General features: G+C 66.3%; 1 protein-coding gene across 1 annotated transcript in view; it reads right to left on the bottom strand.

Moving 5' to 3' along the window:
* CACNA1H (calcium voltage-gated channel subunit alpha1 H) overlaps positions 1–18,981 on the bottom strand; it is a gene marked incomplete at its 5' end in the record, with an annotated part of 56,470 nt that extends 37,489 nt beyond the window's left edge. Inside the window, one exon of the mRNA XM_029949257.1 lies at positions 18,764–18,981. Within this exon, the coding sequence (XP_029805117.1) occupies positions 18,764–18,981 (218 nt within the window). The remainder of the gene's footprint in view (positions 1–18,763) is intronic.
* Between the last annotated feature and the right edge of the window lie 4 nt (positions 18,982–18,985).

The following is an 18,985-nucleotide window of genomic DNA, read 5'->3' as shown; positions in this document are numbered from 1 at the left end:
GTGACGCCAGGTCCCAGTTGGACACTAATGAGAGTCCCGAGCACCAAGAGCCAGGGTGGTCCTGGAACAGATGTTTCAAAGAACACAGTATTTGCACTATTAATGGGCTGAAATTCCTTAAGTCAAGACCCTGCCTGAGCCGTTAAGCTGGGCAACGGGCAGAGAACATGGAGGCAGAGACGCACCGTGTGGCTGGAGAGAGGGCTCAGGAGCCAGGGGGCCGGTGCAGGGGCACCACCGCCTAGACGGCCACCAGGATGGCCCTGAGCCAGGTCAGCCCCAGGCCAGCTGAGGACAAAGGACCCAGACGCTGCTGACTCAGGTGTGTGTCAGGGGAGCAACCCGGCTGCTGTGACCACCTGGGGTCAGTGCCGAGGAGCCCGCCCCCGGTGGCGTACCCCGACTTTCTGCCTCGGGAGCACGTCTGTCCATCCTTCAGAACCCATACCGAGGGCCTCTCCTCTAGGCGGGCTGCCAAACTAGCACCTCACTCGTTTACTGAGCACCTACTGTGTGCCGGGGACTGCCCCAGGTCCCTGGACATGAGAGGAGACCGGACCAGCCTTCACAGAGCAGAGAGGAGTAAACATCACACACGCAGCAGGACGTCACCACGGCGGGGGGCGGGGGGGGCTGCTTCAGGCCCAAGGGAAGGGAAGGGGTGAGCTCGCGGTCACTGGGCCCGCGGCGGGGGGGCAGCACGTCGAACAAAGTACAAAGCAGGGGTGGGCGCAGGCCTGCAGGGGTGAGGGTCCTGCTGGGCCTCCTCGGGCGCATCCTGCTCACGCCTCGCAGGAGAGCAGTCTCAGGAAACCCGTGCACACGCGGTAGGAAATCACACACTCAGCCGGCTCCCGGGTACGTGGGGCTTAGGCTCAGACCTGTGCACACGGCAGACTCTCACTCGGCAGATCACACACTCAGTAGGGCCCCACCTCAGCCAGGGCGCGGACGCAGGCTTCTGCGCACAGTGGGGCCTCCCCTTCCAGGAGGCACATGTGTCCCAGGTGCCCAGCCTCCCTCCACACAGCGACGGCGCCACGCCCGCCCGCCGCAGGCTGGCCCGGGGGAGTCTCGCGGCAGAGCTGCGGGCCACTCGGCCCCGCCTGGCTCCCCTCCAGCCGCCCGGGCCCGAGCTGATCCCCCAATAACTCGATCCGTTATGTCGGAGCAGTTCCTGGAAACCAGCAGGAAGAGGAAGGCTTCTGTGAATCATCTGGTTTTTTTTTTAAACCAACAATGGGGCACGTCTCCCCTCCCCGCTCACGGCTGTTGCCCCGGCCAGGAGGCGGCGGGCGCCCCGCTGGGTGGGGGCCGAGCACGCGGGAAGTGGTTCCCATCCCTCCCTGCCTGGCCGCCGAGCTCCTCCCGCCTGCCTGGGGCGGGGGGGTATCCGCTGCTGGCACCCCTCCCCCACTCGAGGCAGACAGCGGAGAAGTGCCTGGTGGAGGCTGCAGGGTCCAGAGTGACCCCCCCAGAATCGTGGGCTCAGCTGCCCTCTGGTGGGGTGAACAAACGGGCCTCCCCTTGGTCCGGGCAGGCGGTCAGGCCCCTGGGAACCCTGTCGTGTTCTCAAGGACATCCGAGGACACAGGCGTCATGTCCTTCCCAGGAGGCGGGTGGCGTCTGGGAAGGGGACCCCACTGCTCCAGGCGCATGGGGGTCCTGCTCCCTCCCACCCCCGCCCCCGAGGGAGCGACCCCACCGCAGCGGGAAGGGGGGCAGGCGGGACTCACAAGACCGTGAAGCGCGCTCCTTTCACTGAAGCGCCGCCTGTCACAGAGGAGCGCCCACACTATCCCGTGATGGGGTCTGCCGTCCCTCACGGCGTCCCACACGAGGACTTCTGGGTCCTGCACTCCTGCATCTGGGGAACGTAAGTGAGCAGCCGTCTGCCCACACGCTGTGGTCCGGGGCCCTCCCGTTTTGGAGGGTGGCTCTGGGGTCATCAGCTAACAGTCCCCAGTGCCTGTGTGCGCGTCCCCTCGAGCCGAGGGCTCCCGTGCTCCAGTCCTCCATCGGGGGGCCGGGCCCCACCGGTCCTGAAGCCTGGGTCTCTCAGGGACCCTTACCCCCAACGGTGGCCGGTCCCCCCAGTCTGACTTCGGACTGGCCTCCGGGGCCAACCACACCCCCGACGCCCCCACCATCCACAGGGTCAGAAGCTGCATGAATGAACACGTTCCCACACGAAGGGGTCCCCGCGCCCCCCTGTGCGGCCCGGGTCAGGGGCCCCCACCTTGCCAGGACCTGCCCGCCCATCTGCCCAAGGCTTGGCAGGCACCACAGGCCTGGGCTGCGGGTCCGGTGGGAGCGGCCCCACCCTTCCCACGGCAGGCCCTTGCCCATGGGGGGTCCCCGAAGTGACCCCTCCCGGGCAGGAACCCCGCAGCCTGCCCCCGCCCCTGCCTCGAGGGCCGGCTGCCAGCGGCGGAGGGCCGCAGTCTGTCTCTGCGGCTGCAGGAAGCCAGCGCAGAGGAAGCTGGCACTTTCATAATAAATCCGTAATTAGGGAATCCCCGAGCTCTGAGGAGCGCGGGCATGTGGTCGCCTGCTGTGCCCACGGCTCCGGGCTCCCGCCGCCAGGCGCGTGGCGTGCTGCCCCGGGGAGACGGGCACGGCCCCGCGGGCGGGGGTGGGGGGCGCCAGCTCCTGAGGCGGCCCAGCTCTGGAGGAAAGGCAGACACGGAAGGCGCGTTTTGGAGGAACCTCGGACACCTCTCCCCTCCCGACACATTTCTGGAAGGTTCCACGAGGCTGAGGTTCAGGAGTGTGAGGCTTTGCGCTACCGCTCAGAGTGGAGGCACCAGGGAGGCCGGAGGGACTGAGGGACGTCTGGACTGAGATCAGCGGGTGGGCTGAGGGGAGGGGCCATCGTGGGGTCTGGAGTGCTTCAGGCGGGCCAGGGCCAAGCCATCACCAGGTCCGGGTCTTGGTTTTGGCCTGGCCTTCGCACCCCCCAGGCGGCCCCCTGGGAGGCAGGTGGCCCCCAGAGCTGCAGGGCCCCGACCTCCAGGAGCTCCAGCCCCAAGACGTTGGGGGGAGGGCTGTCCAAGAGGCATCAGTGAGCAAGAGGCTGCTGGGAGAGGCGGCGCCCCAAGGCCCACCTAGGGAGGACGGGGTGGGGCCACCACACTGGGGAGGGGCGGTGGGGGCTGGGAGGATGTGGGAGGTGGTGGGGGAAGCTGGACCTGGGCCCCCGCACCGGGTCCGGCTGCAGCGAAGCCCCAGGCAGCTCCTCCTCCAATCAGTGCACAGCCCGGTGGCCCCAGCTTGGTGGCCCAGAGCTACGGGACCCAAGGTGACTCTCTCTACCCCTAGACGCAGCATCCCCGTGGCTGTGAGGGACCCCTCAGCCCAGTGCCCTCCCGCTGTGACCACGGGGACACCCCAAGGCCAGGACACCACCCCAGGGGCACGCCCACCCCAGGCCCCAGGGCCCTCTCATCACCACAGCCCCTCGGAGAACCCTCGGCAGAGCATGTGCTGGGAGGGACACCAGAAGGGGTGCAAACCCGGTTGGCATGGCAACCAAGAAGCCAGCCGGGGCCTCGAGCAGATTGTGGAGGGCTGGGAGCACAATGTATTTCCTAATTAAAGTCGGAGAGACAACTGTGATCCTCGGGCAGCCGCTGGTGACGGGGCTGAGCTCTGCTCAGGGGAGCTGTTTGGACACTGCTAACGACCCGGTTCCTGCCCCCTCCTGCCTCCTCCTTCCCTGCTGTCTTTTACGGTAAAACTCCAGACAAGACAGGCCACAGCAGGTGGACCAGGCTGCCAGAGCTCCCAGGTCCCACGGGCCCGCCCCCCGCAGCCCTGCTCCTGGGGGACCCGGCCTCGGATCCCAGAGAAAGGGCCGGAGGGCAAGGAGAGGGGCCCCCCCTCTTGAGGGGGCAGGTGACTCCGACTGTCTGCACAGAGACACATGGGGGCAGGGCTGTGGCTGGGGAGGCTCAGTCCAGAGGCAAGGCTCCCCCTCCCCATGCCCACCAGGCAGCTGGAGGCAGGAGGCGCCCTGGGAGGGCCACCGGCTCTTCCCGCCCGGCCTCCAGAGCTCGGCAGACAAACAGTCTAAATTAGGAATTAAAACATCCCTTGTTCCCACCAGCCGGCAGGCCGTATTTCAAACGTGCAGGAAACACCCCGGCTGCTGCCTGGAGCCCCAAACTTCCTGACACAACCCAGCAAGGTCTCCAAAGTGGGGGTGGGGGCCTGATGGGGCACAGCCCCCTCACCAGGGGTCAGGCCTCCCTGAGCCCCTGGGCACAGGGCTGGGGTCCTGGCTGCGCCTTCTCCCACCCCCCTCCACCCCCACCCCCGCTGCGGACACTGGAGTCAAGCCGCCCTGCCTGGGCCCCCCTTCAGCCCCCAAGAAGCAGGGGAGGAAAGTGCGTGGCCCCACAGCTGGGCTCCTCCAACTGCCCCCGCCCCTGGCAGGTTCCTGGGGACCCGGCGTCCACCAGGGAGGGCAGGGCACCGGGAACAAACCCCCTCCTGACGCCCGGCAAGAGGCCTGGGTGGGCCCTGGGCAGAGGCTCCCACGCTCCCACACTGGCTGGAGCTCCCCGGCACCCAGGCTTCCCGCAGGCCCACTGCCAGGGGGTCCGAGGCGGCCCTGCCCGGAAAGGGGTGTAGCTCTGGGGCAGAGGGGCCCTGTGGTGGAGACCACTCTGCAGCCCACAGACCTCGGGGGCTCACTCCAGAGTTCCAGGTGCCCGGCAGGGGTCCGCAGTGGGCCTGGAGGCGGGGGAGGGCACTGTGGCTGGTCCCGGGGACACCGCCTTCCTGGGGGCAGTCCTGGCAGAGGAGGGGGTGTGGGGGTGGGCTCCTCTGAGAGCCTCCTGCCCAGCATGAGTCTGCCCCGGGGCGGGGAGGGCCGGGTGGCCTCCAGTACGTCTGTTTCAATCTTTCCACCAACACCCCATGCAGGGCCCCTGTCCTTCCGATGCCATCGATCCCCGCCATGGTCAGCAGGGCACATATGCCCACAGCAACCGTGAGAGGGACACGGTCTGACCCACAGAGGCCAGACACCAGCGTGCACATCGCGGGTCTGACCCGAGACACCATCCAGGCTTGGATGCCCTGGCCCCGGAGAAGTCACAGCTGCCCAGGGCTGACCGTCTTTGACAGCAGCCCCCTTGGCACAGTGAAGCGGGCGCCCTTTCCCCAAGAAGCCTGACGGCGCTCTGGAGCAGCACCGCAACCCCCGCGGCTGACAGGAGGGGGGACACGGGCCGCACAGACGCCCATGGGCCGCCTGCATGGCTGGACGCAGCCGCGCGGCAGGGTACCGCTGGCCCGCCCTCGGACCTCCTGGCTGAGCCCATGGTGTCAGCCCAGACACGGGACACCCCGAGGGGGAGGCAGACTGGAGGTGGGGACAGGGAGCCACTCCGGCCTCCAGGCCTCTGTCCCCTGCCTGCACCTGCCCATCCATCCGCTAGCCACTCACCGGGGCAAGTGGACCGATTTCTAGACCCCACTCCACCAGCCGGGACACCCGAGGCCACCAGCCGGCCGTCACTGCCGCCTGTGGGACGGCGCCAGCCTCATCTCCTCTCAGACCCTGGGTGCCCCGACGTGAGAAGTCCAGACCTGAAAGAACCCAGACAGGCCGATGCCACCACAGGCCCAGAGCTCCAGCAGCAACATGGCCATCTGAGCACATGACACTGCCCTCCCTTCTCTGGTCCCCACCCCCAGTGGCCCCCTGACATCAGACGATCACTCTGCGGTCTGCAATTCTCTAGAATCTTCCCTGCATCTTCTCCGCTGCCCCAAGCACCCCCTAAGCCATCAGCCTCAGGCCTGGACGGACGCATCTCGTCAGCTCGTTCCAGATGGCGGAGGGGCGGGGGTCTCCAGGGCCGGAGGCCCCAGCCCGGGCTCATCTCCACAGGCTGCCTGGTGTCTGGGGGCCTCGGGGGCTGCGGGGCCGCCTCCCCCTAACCCAAATTCAGCAGGACTCCGAGAGGGGCACGGTCTACACGGACAGCAGCTCCAGTCCGGTCACCCGGAGGCTGGAGCCGGCAGGAGGCCTTATATTTAGCCACCAGGGGCTGTGAGAACAAGTGTTGCCCCCATGAGCCCTATTTTAGGCCCCTGGCTTAGACGCTCCCTTGCCAAGATATTTCGGAGTGGGGTGTTGCCAGGGGGCCCCGAGCTGGGTAGCGGAAGGCGGACCGAGGGGGTGTGGATGGAGGAGCCCACGCCGGCCGGGGCTGTGCGTCAGGAGGCCGTGAGGGAGCCTCAGCCCCACCGGGAGCCCTGCCTTGTGCTCGGAGGACCAGAGAGGGCAGGACCCGGTCAGGCCGGGCGCTGGGGAGGGGCCCCCCAGGACTTCCGGTACTGAGACCCCAGCTCCCACCACCTCAGAACGCCACGGCTCCAGGAGGGGTCTTTGAGCAGACAGTTCCACAAAACGAGGCCACTGGGCACGGGCCCTAATCCAGCGTGACTGTCCTTGTAACAAGAGGAGATCAAGACACAAGCGCACAGAGCAGCGACTACCGAGGTCTCAGGAGGAGCCGGGGGTCCGGCGCCCGGGAGCGAGGTCTCAGGAGGAGCCACTGCGGACTTCTGGTGTGCAGCACCGAGAGACAGGAGTCTGCAGCCGAGGAGTCTGGTCTGGGGTTCTGTTACAGCAGCCCAAGCCAACGAACCCAGGGGTCCAGGCTCGAGGTCACCCCAAGACAAGGCAGCCCCACACAGAAGGAGTTGGAAGGCGGTGTGGTCAGGAGTCTGAAGGGCTTGGTACCCAGGAGCAGGCCGAGTGGGACTCGGAGTCCTTCCCAGTGCGTGAGGAACCCTTGGGGACTCAGGGCCCACAGAACACACTATCACCCTGATGGAGACCCCCATTCCTACCGAGCTGTGTAAAGGCTGCCTCCTCCAGGAAGCCCTCCCCACCTGCACCACTGCATCTCCTACGGGACACAACCTGGGCAGAGCCGCCTGTCTCCCCACATAGCACCCACTCAGACAGCCAAAAGGTGTGCTAGAGTCACCAGAGAAAACAGCCAGAACCGCAAGTCAGGAGCCTCCCTGTCTGGCTCAGGATGGCAACGTGGTGCCTCCTGGCATGGCTGGCCTGGTCCTAGAACTGGTCCCTGGGCAGACGGCCTGACCACCGGGAGCAGAGTCCATTGGCTTCACATACCTGTGCTGGGACGCCCCCGCCCCCCAGGCATGCTCGAGGGGCAGACCCAAGGACGGGGCCAGGGACACCCACCACGGTCACCCACCGCAGGGCCTCAGGCTGGCCACGGGGGTGAGCTGCGAGCGCCAATAGTCACTGTGGGCATTCCACACGTGCCTCCTCCCAGGATACAGGTGTCCATGCCCCTTCTAGAATGTTCTCTCCCACTGCCAGGTCTGGGGCAGACAGAGGCGTGGGTGCCTCTTTTTCCCCACAGCCAAGGGACCATGCATGCGGCCCCTGGAGGCGGGGGGAATGGCAGGGCGTCTGAGGAGGTGGGCTGGGGGCTGCCCGGATCCGGGGTGCAGCCTTGTGCTTGTAAGTTGCTTTATGTAACTCGGGCCAGGCCAGGAAACCGGAGCCTGGCTGGGGATTAGTGACAGGCGTTACCACGGCAACCTGATTAGTGGGAAACATGTCGTCTCTGGGAGTGCGGCTCAGCTCAGCAAAGGTAAAAGGAACCCCAGAGATTCATTAGCAACGGGCTCCCATGGCAACCGCTCCAAGCTCATTAATAATTTTTTTCTTATTCCAAGTGTGGGTGTTGAAATTCTCCAGAGGATTGATACAGGAACGGATGCCGGACAGACACACACACGCACTCACACGCCGGCTACTTCCCCCTGCTGCCTGGCGCCGCCCTGCCCAGGGCTCCACACCAGCACACGCCTCGCCCCACCTGGGGCCCACCTGGGGTCCCACTGGCCCTGCCCTGCCTGGATGGCCCCTCAAAGGGAGGGGCCGCTCCAACCCCTTTGGGAGGGGGATGGGCTCTGCCAAGACCACCTCCAGGGGATGCCCTCCAGTGTCAGCGGGAAGGAAGGTGGGGAGGGCCCGGCTCACAGGGCGTCAGGCTGGGCATGCCTGGTGCTCCCGGCCACCTCCTCTGGGAGGACCGCCAGAGCTGCCACAGAGCCTCGGGCCCTGAGACCCCAGTCCGGTGGAGCAGCGGGCCAGCACAACTGCCCTGCTCTGGCAGGTCGCCCACGACACAGCAATTCCGCTCTCGCGTACGTGCCCGGAGCTGGAAACAGGCGCACACAAACCCACGCACGACTGCCCGGCGGCTCTGCGCACAGCACCCCGCAGGCGGAGGCAGCCCCAGAGCCCCCAGCGCTCGCGCGGACATGCCGTGGTCCGTCCACACAGCAGGACGGATTCAGCCACTGAAGGGCACGAAGCCTGACAGACGCCACAGTGTGGACCCACCTGGAGGACGTGACCTCACAGACAAAACGCCGTGCAAGGGGCCACACGGTGACTCCGTTTCTCTGAAACGCCGGGAAGAGGCAAATCCAGGGACAGAACGCAGATCAGTGGTGGCCTGGGGGGAGGGGACGGGGACCCCTTTCGGGGTGACGAGAGTTCCAGAACTGACGATGGCCACACGGCTCTGCAGCAACAGTAAGAAACCGTGAATCCTGCGCTTCTGTGCGTGAGGCATGCGAGGTGGAAGTTACACGTCCACACACCCGAGAAGGAACGAGCGTCTGGGCTCAGGACTCCAGACACTGTGCAGAGACCTGTCTGAGCCTCAGTCTCCCCAGGACACAGAACTTGGGTGACACCAGCGAGGGGCTCCCCACGGCGAACAGGATGATTCTTCACCCCTGGGACGATTCTTGCCCCAGGGTCAGAGGGGACTGGCCCCTGGCCTGCAGGGCACGCCCACCTGTCGCAGCGGTCTGGCCCTTTGCCCGGTCCTGGTGCTGTCCCAAAACACTCGGAAGTGTGGGGACAGGGGTCTCTGGATCAGGACGGGCAGACGGGACACTTCTGGTGGGTCAGTCTGGGAGGTGGTAGAGGCACGTGGAGATTCCGCACCGGGAGTCACCAGTGGGCATAAGGGCCTTCTGTGCCGTCCACGCCGCAGCCGCCCGCGACCCCGTCAGGAGCCACAGCTCCGGGGCTGCTGCCACACTGAGCAGGCGGGGGACACTCCGGCCCCGAAGGGAGAGCCTGAATGTGGCAGGGCCGGTGGGAGCCAGTGCATTGCGGGGTCCTGACGCCACGACAGAGTGGGGGGCAGGGATGGTGGTCCCGCGCGTGCTCAGGGGTCAGCCTGGGCCCCCAAACCCGCAGGGCCCCGGCACTGCTCCTCTCTGCCCCGGGCCGGTCCCACGGGGCCTGAGCCAGGGCTCAGCACATGCGGGGCCAGACCCCCTCCCCGCGTCCGCGCGGCCGCGCCCGCGGGCTCCCAGAGTCTGCATCCCTTCCTTACTCAAGTGACCCAGATTTCACGGTAGATTAAAAAAAAAAAAGGCTCTGGAATGTCGAGGCAGCGGCGTGGGGAATGCCCACTTCTAAAACAAGACCGAGGTCGGCGGTTCCGGTTTGTGAGCCTGTGTGCTGGGCCCAGCCGGCCAGCTGCGCCCCCAAGGCCACTTCTGACCCCTGACCACGTCCTTCGGACGGTGGCACGTGACCCCAGCCCCCAAGCAGCCACAGAGAAGGGGGTTCCCAAGACACTCACCACCCTCCAGGTGGATTGTTCCCAAGGGTGGCCCCGCCCCCCAAACTCAGTGTCCTTCCCTCCCCGCTGCCGGCGGGCGGGCGGTGTGGGAGGTGTCCTCCGGGTCCTGGACCAGCCCCTGCATCCTGGTCCCCAGCTGCAGGGCGCCCCGCCAAGCTCAGAACCTCACGCACCCAGGCCTGCCACGCCCGAGGCCACATCACCGGCTCGCCAGCTGCATCTCCCTCCCAACGCCACGGGGCACACAGGGCCTCCCTGTGGCCAGAGCCCCGCGGCAGCCCTGCCAGGCACTCAAGCCCCAGCCATGTCCTAGTCCCTCTCCACGAGGTGCTAATGCAGGCTGACTCATCAGACTGCAGCCGGCTGCTGACCGGCTGCTGCAAAGACAAAGGGCCACACGCAGGGGACGCCCTCTGTGCCTCCAGACACAGGTCCCCATCTCTGGGCAGGGCTGGGCCTTCAAACAGCGGTGGACACAGGCCAGATGCTCGTGGATACTCCCAGGCCACACAGACACCAGGTGCCCCTGCCTAGAGGGGACAGCCGCGGGTCTCCAGCTACCGCCCAGCCCCGTGCCAGGTCCCTGACCCCGCTGCCCTCCCACGCCGCCCCCGCAGCCCGCAGGCACCCCTCCCCCGGGGACTGTCCTCGGCCGTGGCAGGGCCCCGGTCTCACGCCCACATGTCCAAGCACTGCCCCGCACCCGAACCAGGCCCTGCGGAGTGAGGGGTCCCGGGGAAGGAGGCTCAGGACCCCACGACCTCAAGCAAGGAAGCAGCGCGTCATCCTCAGTCGTGAAAGCGAGGGCCGGGCTCTGGGGTGCTGGGGGCCCAGCCCACACAGGAGACCATCTCTTCCCTGGCTACCCCGTGGGCAGGGCTGCGCTGTGGCTTCCCCGAGCTCCAGCAGGCCCCTGGAGCCCCAGAGTGGGTCCCCAGCTGGGACTGTGGCCCCCAAACCCTCAGCAGAGCTGCCTCTGTGGCCATGGCACCTAACTGTGAGCCCAGGGGCTGCAGGAGAGCCCCTGATAGCATGTGGCGAGGGGCGTGGGACCCTGGCTGAGTGGGGGCCTCAGACTCTGGGAGGGTCTCTCCTGCCCTGAGGGGAGAGACCAGGGCAGCTGATAGGATGGTCCAGGGCCCATGCTCAACATCAAGGATGACGCTTCCTCGGGGAAGCCCCCCAGGAGCCCTGGGCAGGTCTGCTCCCTGACCGTCCTCACCGTGGGACCCAGAGCAGGGGGGACACCCCAGGCAGGGAGCCCATGCCTGCCTCGCTGCCTCAGACGTCAGAACACACACTGCGTCCACCCCGAATCGCTCAGAATGACTGATTTCACGGTCGGTTTTCCCTCTCCCCAGTGGCTCCTTGGGTAGAGGCTGACCCGGCTCAACTGGCTGAGATTCGTCCCGGAAAGGACTCCCTCCTGCTGAGACGTCCTTACCTCCCAACCTCCCTCCAGGGGACGGTGGAGGGCACGCCCGGGGTGTGCGAGCTGGGCAGGTGCACCCAGGTTCTGGGGACTGCAGGCAGCCCTGGGCTGCAGACACGTCACCCAACATCTGCCTGCATCTTCACGTGGCCTCACCCTTGGTTCTGAGGACACCGCCGCTGCCCCAGGGCGGGTCCCCCGATCCCGACTCACCTCACCCACAAAGACCCAACTTGCACCGACATCCACATTCTGAGCTTCCTGGGAGATGTGAACTTGGGGGACGCTATTCCAGCTGGTACAGCTGCTCACATGGGCCAGCGAGTGTGGACGCTGCGCCTGCCCTGGGCGCGGGGCCCCGGCCGCTCTGTCCACGGTAAGCGCACGCCCTGCTCGCTGGGTCCGGGCACGTGCCCTGGGGCAGAGGATGGTGCCTCCTCACCTTGCCCCAACACCGCCACCCTCGTGTTTCCCTTCACCCCCTTCACGGTCTCCCTGGCGCCAGTGAGGACCTGTCCCCAGGCCAGCACCAAGGGCAGAGGCCAGAATGTGCACACGGCCTGAGGGACGGGCACGCACGCCTTTTACCAACACAGGGATCACCGTTACCAAGTGCTAAGAGACCAGCTGAAGACTAGCCAGTTGGGCTGCCCTAGAGGCAACAGGAGTTCAAGGGTCACCCCCAGCGCACCGAGTGGGTGGGGTGGGTGGTGGCCTCAGGCTGGTTCCAGCCACAGCTGCCCGCTTCCACGGCCCCAGGCCCCAGGCTCAGGGGCCTCCTCTGCCTTGGACTCCAAGGACACAAATCCCGTCCAACCCACCAGCGCTGCTGGCTACCGGAAAACACCTGCAGCCTCTCCCCTCTCCATTAGCAAGTCTGAGACCGCACACCCCAAGTGCAGACCGGGGACAGGATGCCGAGCAAGGCCACGGGTCCTCGAGACCCTCTCACTGGCCAGCTGCGGACTGGACTGGGCCCCTCGCCACCTGACTCGGGGTCCCTGGGAACCCCACACTATCGATGACCAAGAAGGACGATTCAGTGTGACGAAAGGGGAAAAAAACAGGTGTGGGGCCACCACCAGGCTGCACGAAGGGGCCATTAACCCCTTTCTTTGGTGGCCAAGGACAGCCAAGGAATCCTGGAAGGCTCTGGGGCTTTCCTGCAGTGGGGGACACTGGCTTCAGGCCTGCCCGGAGCAGAGATGCTGTCCGCGCCCCTCCAGCCCCCCAGCAGTCCCCGGGCCAGCGAGGGGCGGAGACACAGACTGCCTGCTGGAGACACTGAGCACCGTCTGCACCGAGGTCCCCATGGCGCCAGCACTGACTTCCAGTGGACACGGTCTCGGCGGGGGGTGGGGGGCCGGGCACGGCAGAGCCCAGAACAGAGAGGACGGCGTGAGCCCGCAGGCTGGCTCTCCGCGCCAGGGTCAGGCTCTGCTTTGTTCCAGCGAGACGGGCGCCGTGCCCAGAGAGGAGGACCGGCCCGCCGGCGCGGGCTCCGCACAGGCAGGTGAGCACGTCTGAGCAGTCCGGGCGCACGAAGCGGAGGCCTGGACTGGGTCCATCCAACATGCATGAGACAGCAGCCAGGACCGGAGGCCGCCAGGGTCACCCGGGCCGCACCTGGACCTTGGGAGTCCGGGCGGAGGTTCTGAGGTCCCCTCTCTGCCCTCAACTTTGGCAAAGAAAGGCCATGGTTGAGGCCGGGGGAGGTCTGCTCTGGGGCACAGACCTGGGCCCATCACAGGCAAGAAAAGGGGTTCTTCCAGGACCGAAATCCCCCCGCCCCCAGGAGTGGCCCCACCAGAGGCACAGGCCGCTCACGACACATTCCCATGGTGGCCGTGCCCCCGCCCTGCTCGCTCCGGCTTCGCCCATTCATCGACTGCCCTGCCAGTGACAGCCAGGATGCTGCCAGCTCGCCCTGCGGCAGACGGCCCAGGCGTGGGCTGGGTGGCCCGACTGGGGGAGCACACCCTCGCCTCCCCCGAGAGGCATGCCTCTGCTCCGTGCGGCCCCTTCCGAGCCGAACAAGGAGCTGCTACTCACTTGGTGAAGACAGCACAGCAGAGCGGCCCCCATCTGTCACCCGCGGCAGGCGCGGTGCTCTGGGGACAGTGCCCAGACCCGCTGCCAGCTCTCAAGGCCCAGGCTGTTTTCCCCTGCACCCCCCATCCTGTCTGGGAATCCAGGGTCTGAATCACCACGCGGGGCCTGCGCCTGACCTCACTCCCCAGGTCCGCGTGCCGGCGCCCCTCCTGTCGTTGCCTTGTATCAGAATTGCCCAGAGGGAAGGAGAGGGCACCGGCTCCCCGCACCCGCCCTCAAACACCCACGTGCAAACAGGAAGAGAAATGACCTTCCTGACTGGGCCTCCGAGGCCACTCCACACCGTCCAGGGCGGCTCCGACGCAAACACTGGACGCGACCTTGACCGCTCCCCCGGCTGCCCTGGATCCATCCCTTGGATGCTGGCAGGCCGTCCCGTCCCCCATATTTCTTCACTTCCCCACCCTGGACCACCCCTGGAGGCTCCGCCGTGCCAGGGAGGGTGCCCCAAGCGTCCCTTGGCCAGACTGGATTTAGGGTGGTCGGAACATGACACCCACACGGTCCAAGGGCTTGGTTCTCTGAAGGAAGGGTGCCAGCCATGCCCTCGCCTCGGTCCCCCCACACCCCCACCCTGCCTCTGCCCCCAGGGCGGTCTGCACCTGCCCTTCTCTCCCTCCATCACGGCTTCCCCAGCCCAGTCTCCGTGCTGTCCCCACCCTAGGGACTGAGCCCCAATCCCAGCTGGAGGCAAAGCTATTCCCCAAGACCCAGGCTAGCACGCCGTCTGGCCTGCCACGCTCATGGGCCTTTCTCAGCCTTGGCCCCCTTGGTCCCCCTCACCTTCACCTTCTCGCAAACCCCTAACAGCTCCAGCCTTCATGAATACATTCTGCCTGCCTCAGGACCTTTGCTTGTGCCATTCGCTTCTCAGCCAAGGACACTCCTGCCACATCGTCCCTTCTACCCAGGTCCCCGTCCACTAAGCTGCTAGAGCCTCTGTGACCCCCAGGCCCCGACAGCCTCCACCCACCCACCCCAACACCCTCGCTGAGACCAGGCCGGCCACGCTCAGCCAGACACACTGGCCTCACACTGGGAGCTCCCCAGGGCCCGGTGCAAGCTTGCTGGGGAGAACCAGAGTGGGCCCAGTGTGGCGGCCTGCACGGCCTTCGGGCCAGGAGGGATCAACCAAGTGAAGCCTCAAGAGTCCACAGCACCAGCCCCCCACCCTCCCCAGGGTCCGGCTGGGCTGCAGACGAGGGGGTGGGGCCATTTCGGGCCTCACCGTGACACACATGCAGCACTGACTCTGCGCTTCCTGGCTTCCCCGACAAATCGGGCCTCCTGGGAGCACAGCCCAATACCCACTGCCTTCCCAGCTCCAGAACCTGTCAGGGCCCAGGTGGGGGTACCGGGGGGCCCAAAGGCTAGGCCACTGCAGAGAAAGCGAGATCTTGGCCGAAGCCCCTGCTGGGCAGATTCAGGGCAACAAAAGCAATGGGAACACGGCCTGGTCCCTCAAAGGCAGACGGAACTGAAGTCATACTAATTTTCTTTCCATAGCCGGCCCCCCCCAAAGGCTGCTTTGGGAAACAGAGACCTCATGAACCCCATAAAAGCCATCCTGATCTTCATTTACCAACTCTTACCCATCCCCACAGCCCAAGCCAACCTCACTTCCTCCAGGAAGCCCTCCTCAGCAGACCACAGAACCCCGGAAGATGACACCTTGCAGCCCAGCTCTCACTGAGGGGCCGATGGGAGGTTAGGTCAGTGTCCAGAGCCCCCCCAAACCCTCCAGAAGCAGCCACGCTAAGAACAGGGCTCCCCCAGCCCTGCCTCTGGTGGGTACTCAGAGATCCGCCTCTCCACGGCTGCCCTCCCAGTTCTCACGTGAAGCCCCCACTGGGATACTCCCTTCTCAGCAGGACCGGGGGGAGTCTCTGCTCTTGGCCCCTCAGCCCAGCCCCAGGGAGCAGGAAGACGCCCATCAGTGCTCAGCGTGGATGGATGCTCCCCACGCTACTTCCTTCTTCCCAGCCGTCAGCCTCGCAGCTGCGGGGCCCTGGCCTGCAGGCAGGGGACCCTGGGCCTTGGACGGACGCGATACGCCCTGACCAGCCCAGAGGAGTGAGGCCCCCACCCTGCACACACCTGATTCTACCAGGGCCAAGATGGCCTTCCCATGGGCCCCTCCCTGGGCCAGGTCAGTGCCTGCCCGAGAGCCCTCCCGGCCTCTGGGAAGACACCCATCCCCCAGAGGGGCTGGCCTGGGGCCTCCAAGTTCAGGAAAGCAGATACAGTGGTGCCAGACGAGTGCCCGGGTCCAGGAACGTGCCGGGATGAGGAGGGCCCGGAAGAGGCGCCCCCAGACCTGCATTCCCAGAGGGCACGAAGGAAGCCCTGTGTGTGCAGAGGACAAAGGGCTCAAAGGATCCCAGCATCCACATCCGGATCCCAGGTCAGGAATTCGAGGATGACTCGTACCTGTCACCTCTCATGTTCCCGTCAGGCAAGTGGGGGCAGAGTGAGCTGCGGGCCGGGCCACGATGCCCTGCCCTGCATCAATGCCTGAGCGTCCTTGCCAGGGCACCCACGCCCACCACGAGCCCCAGGTGCGGGTGACGGTGTGACAGCCTGAAGCATGAGGCTTACAAGACACATTCAAAACACTAGACTTGTCCAGCCTCATGCCCCTGCCAAACCCTGGAACCTGCAAGGCACACCGGGCTCACCCAGCTCTACCCTCCAGCAGCTGTGTGACCTTGACGTGTCCCTCTGGCTTGTCCAAGCCCCGAGCTGAGGTGTATTTGGTCCCGGGCCCCGGGGAAGCAGCTCCTGGAGGCGCACACCCCCTGACCCCTGAGTGCCTGCTCAGCCACCACCTAGTCCCTCGACACCCTTGCTGGGCTGCAGCTGGCTTCCCCCAGGCCCGCCTTCCCAACCAGCGAGCGTCCCCAGAGGCCCCACCCGGCCTGGGTGCCAGGACCCGGCAGCTGCGACGCAGGCAAGCGCCGAGTCAGGAACCCTGGGGGAACCCGGGCAGAACACAACCCAGCCGCGAGGGCTTCGACACACACATCCCACCCACCTCCCTCTATAAATAAACCTGTGTAGGAGAAACAGCACTTGCCCCGAAAGTTCCCGCACGGTTATATTTTCGAAAAGCAAAGTAAATCAATAAAGGACACGGGCTGCCCATGCAGGGTGCTGAGCGGCGCGTCCGAGTCCCCCTCGAGGCAGAAACGGACCGGACACCTCCGTTTGGGAGGCCATCCGCTAGGTGCTCCCGCAAGGAGAGGTCGGGGAGGCTTAAGGAAGGCCCCTCCCTGCATGCCACTCGCTGACGGGACCCGGGCTCGGCCCGGGCTCCGAGGACGTCAGCTGGGATCCTGCCAGCCTCCGCGGAGTGAGAAGCGACAGCGTGTGGGTTCCCAGAGCAAACCCAATTACCCCGTTTCTCTCTGACTTTGCCGTCGGCAGCGTGAGACACTCCACAGGACCTGGCGGCGGCGAAGGGGACTGAGGCAGCAGAAGCGCCCTGTGGCCAGGAAGCCCCACCACCAGGCCACGGCCGGCCCTGCTGACCCCAGGACCCCGAAGTGCCCTGGGCAGCCGTGCTGAGGCCCCACAAGCTTCGCAGAGAGGACCAATCCCCACCTGTCCAGGCGCACTGGATTATTTTAGGTGCCCCGCCCCTGGCCCTGGCCCCAGGGCGGACGCACGCCCCCCTGACACAGCCTGGCATCTGCTGGACGTCAGCAGCCGGCCCCATGAGGCCAATGGCCCTAAGTGCTCACCCTGCATGACAGATGCAGGATTTCCACAGGAGTAAAATGATGCCGGGATCTGAGCCCCTGACCTGCCCGCCCCCCCACCGCTGCCCACAGTTGGAGGAGCCGGCGGGCTCCCATGGCTGGCAAACCCTCCCCCTCCAGTCACGAGGGAGCACGCACAAAGGACAGCAGCACGCAGCCCTGCCGGCCCAGCCCCCACGCCCCTCTGGGCTGCGGCCCACCTGCGCAGGGCACCCCTGACCCACCTTCCCTACGCCCAGTAACACAAACAACCTCGTCAGCCGTCCCCGGGACACGGCCTGCCTGGAGGGCCGGGAACACCCAGCACCCGGGTCAGCCTCCGGGAACCGAGCAGCCAGGCACGGGGCTGTCACAGGAGACAAAGTGCAGGCCCCACAGGCTCCTTCTCATCTGGTCTCCGCACGAGCTTGGAGAAGCTGGCCTCCGGTCGGTCCAACCCAGGGCCTCGGGGCACGGCTGGCCACCGGCCACCACACCCACCGCTCCTGCTGAAGCGAGGGGACCAGCCTTCTCGAGGTCAGAGTCCCAGAGAGAAGGCCAGGCTGCCGCGCGGAGACAAGTGTGACACCTGGGGGTGCCCCCAAGGCCGCCAGGCGTGGGGCTAGCTCTTGGCCTTGAGACTGTGAGGACCTTCTTGGGAACCACGAGGTAAACCGGACCCGGCCAATGTTTAGATTTTAGAAGAAAGGAGCATGGGTTTTATTACTCTTTTTTGGTACAGATCCTCCTTCTACGTTTAATATTTACACAGTTAAACACACAAGGTAGAAAAAATATACACACATTGCTCATTTTTGCCTCTGTCTGGATTCTGACATAGAAAGTTTACAGGCGAGTCCCCACCTCTGTCAACCCCACCCCAAGGCCCGTCTGCCCAGTCCGACACTATGGAAGGAACAGGAAGGCAGGGCGCTCAGAGCACGGCCCCTGGGAACCAGTTCCCACCATAAGAGCCAACAAGGCAGGATCCAGGACGCACCAGAACCCACAGAGACAGTCCCCAAAGGCCATGTGCTGGGGGGCCACCAGACCAGCTGTCTGCATCCCAGAAGTGCCCCCGCCCACCCAACCCCAGCCGACCCAATGCCCGTCTAGAACCTTCTCTGCCACTCTGGCCAAGAGCAGAAAGGGGGCCCCCTCCCCGGAAAAGCACTAGGAGAAGGGACTCCAGAGCGCAGAGCCAGCTGCGTCCCTGCCCCCCACCCCCAGCTGCGCATGACTTAAATCAGCCCCAGCGCGGAGTTCAGCCTGGAGAGGCGAGTTCACAACCAACGTCACGGCATCTCTCCCTGGAAAAGGGCCGGCAGACGCGCACCGCCTCCCGGCCCCACGGGTCTCCCGCGCCGCTCGGAGGCGCAAGGCACACGCTGAAAACTTCGCTCCCCTTACTCTACTTCCTTCCGGCCGCCCCTTCCCCGGCGAGGGTCCTGCCTCGGGTGGACATTCTGTTGGCCCCGGGGGCAACCTTCCCCTCCTGACCGCTACCCACGGGAGCCCCGGGAGTCCCGACTTCCCGCCCGGCCGAGCCCCCTCCCCTCCAAGGCCTTGATGGCCTCGTCGCTCTCCCAGCCTCTCCCATCCCGAACTGCCTCTGAACCCCGGACACTCGGTCCGAAAAGGGACAGACGCCCCTGCTGCCCAGACTCCCGTGCCCTGCGCTGCCCGCGCGCCCAGCCCGCTCCGGCTCCAACGAGTCCGGCCTCGCGGGGGGCCACCCAGAGGAGGTCCCGCGCTCCGGACCCCGCGCCCCGCATCCCCCGAGCCCGACCGCTCTGGAAGGATATGGGTTACAAACCAGCCGGAGACACCAGCTGCGCGGCCGCGTGGTCTGCCCGAGGCAGAAGAACACTGTGGCCGCCAGCGCCGGGTACGGGACGGGCTGCTCCTCGTCGGCGCCCAGCTCCGCGCCGCGCTCGGCCGCCGGGCTCTCGGGGGGCGACGCGTCGGCCCCGGACCCCGGCTCCTCCTCCCGCCCCGGCGCCCCGGGGCTCGCCGGGGACGCCCCT

Source organism: Suricata suricatta, chromosome 8, assembly GCF_006229205.1.
Source record: "Suricata suricatta isolate VVHF042 chromosome 8, meerkat_22Aug2017_6uvM2_HiC, whole genome shotgun sequence".
NCBI lineage: Eukaryota > Metazoa > Chordata > Mammalia > Carnivora > Herpestidae > Suricata > Suricata suricatta.
Note: the sequence above shows the minus strand (reverse complement) of the source record. Positions and strands in the feature narration are given on the sequence as shown.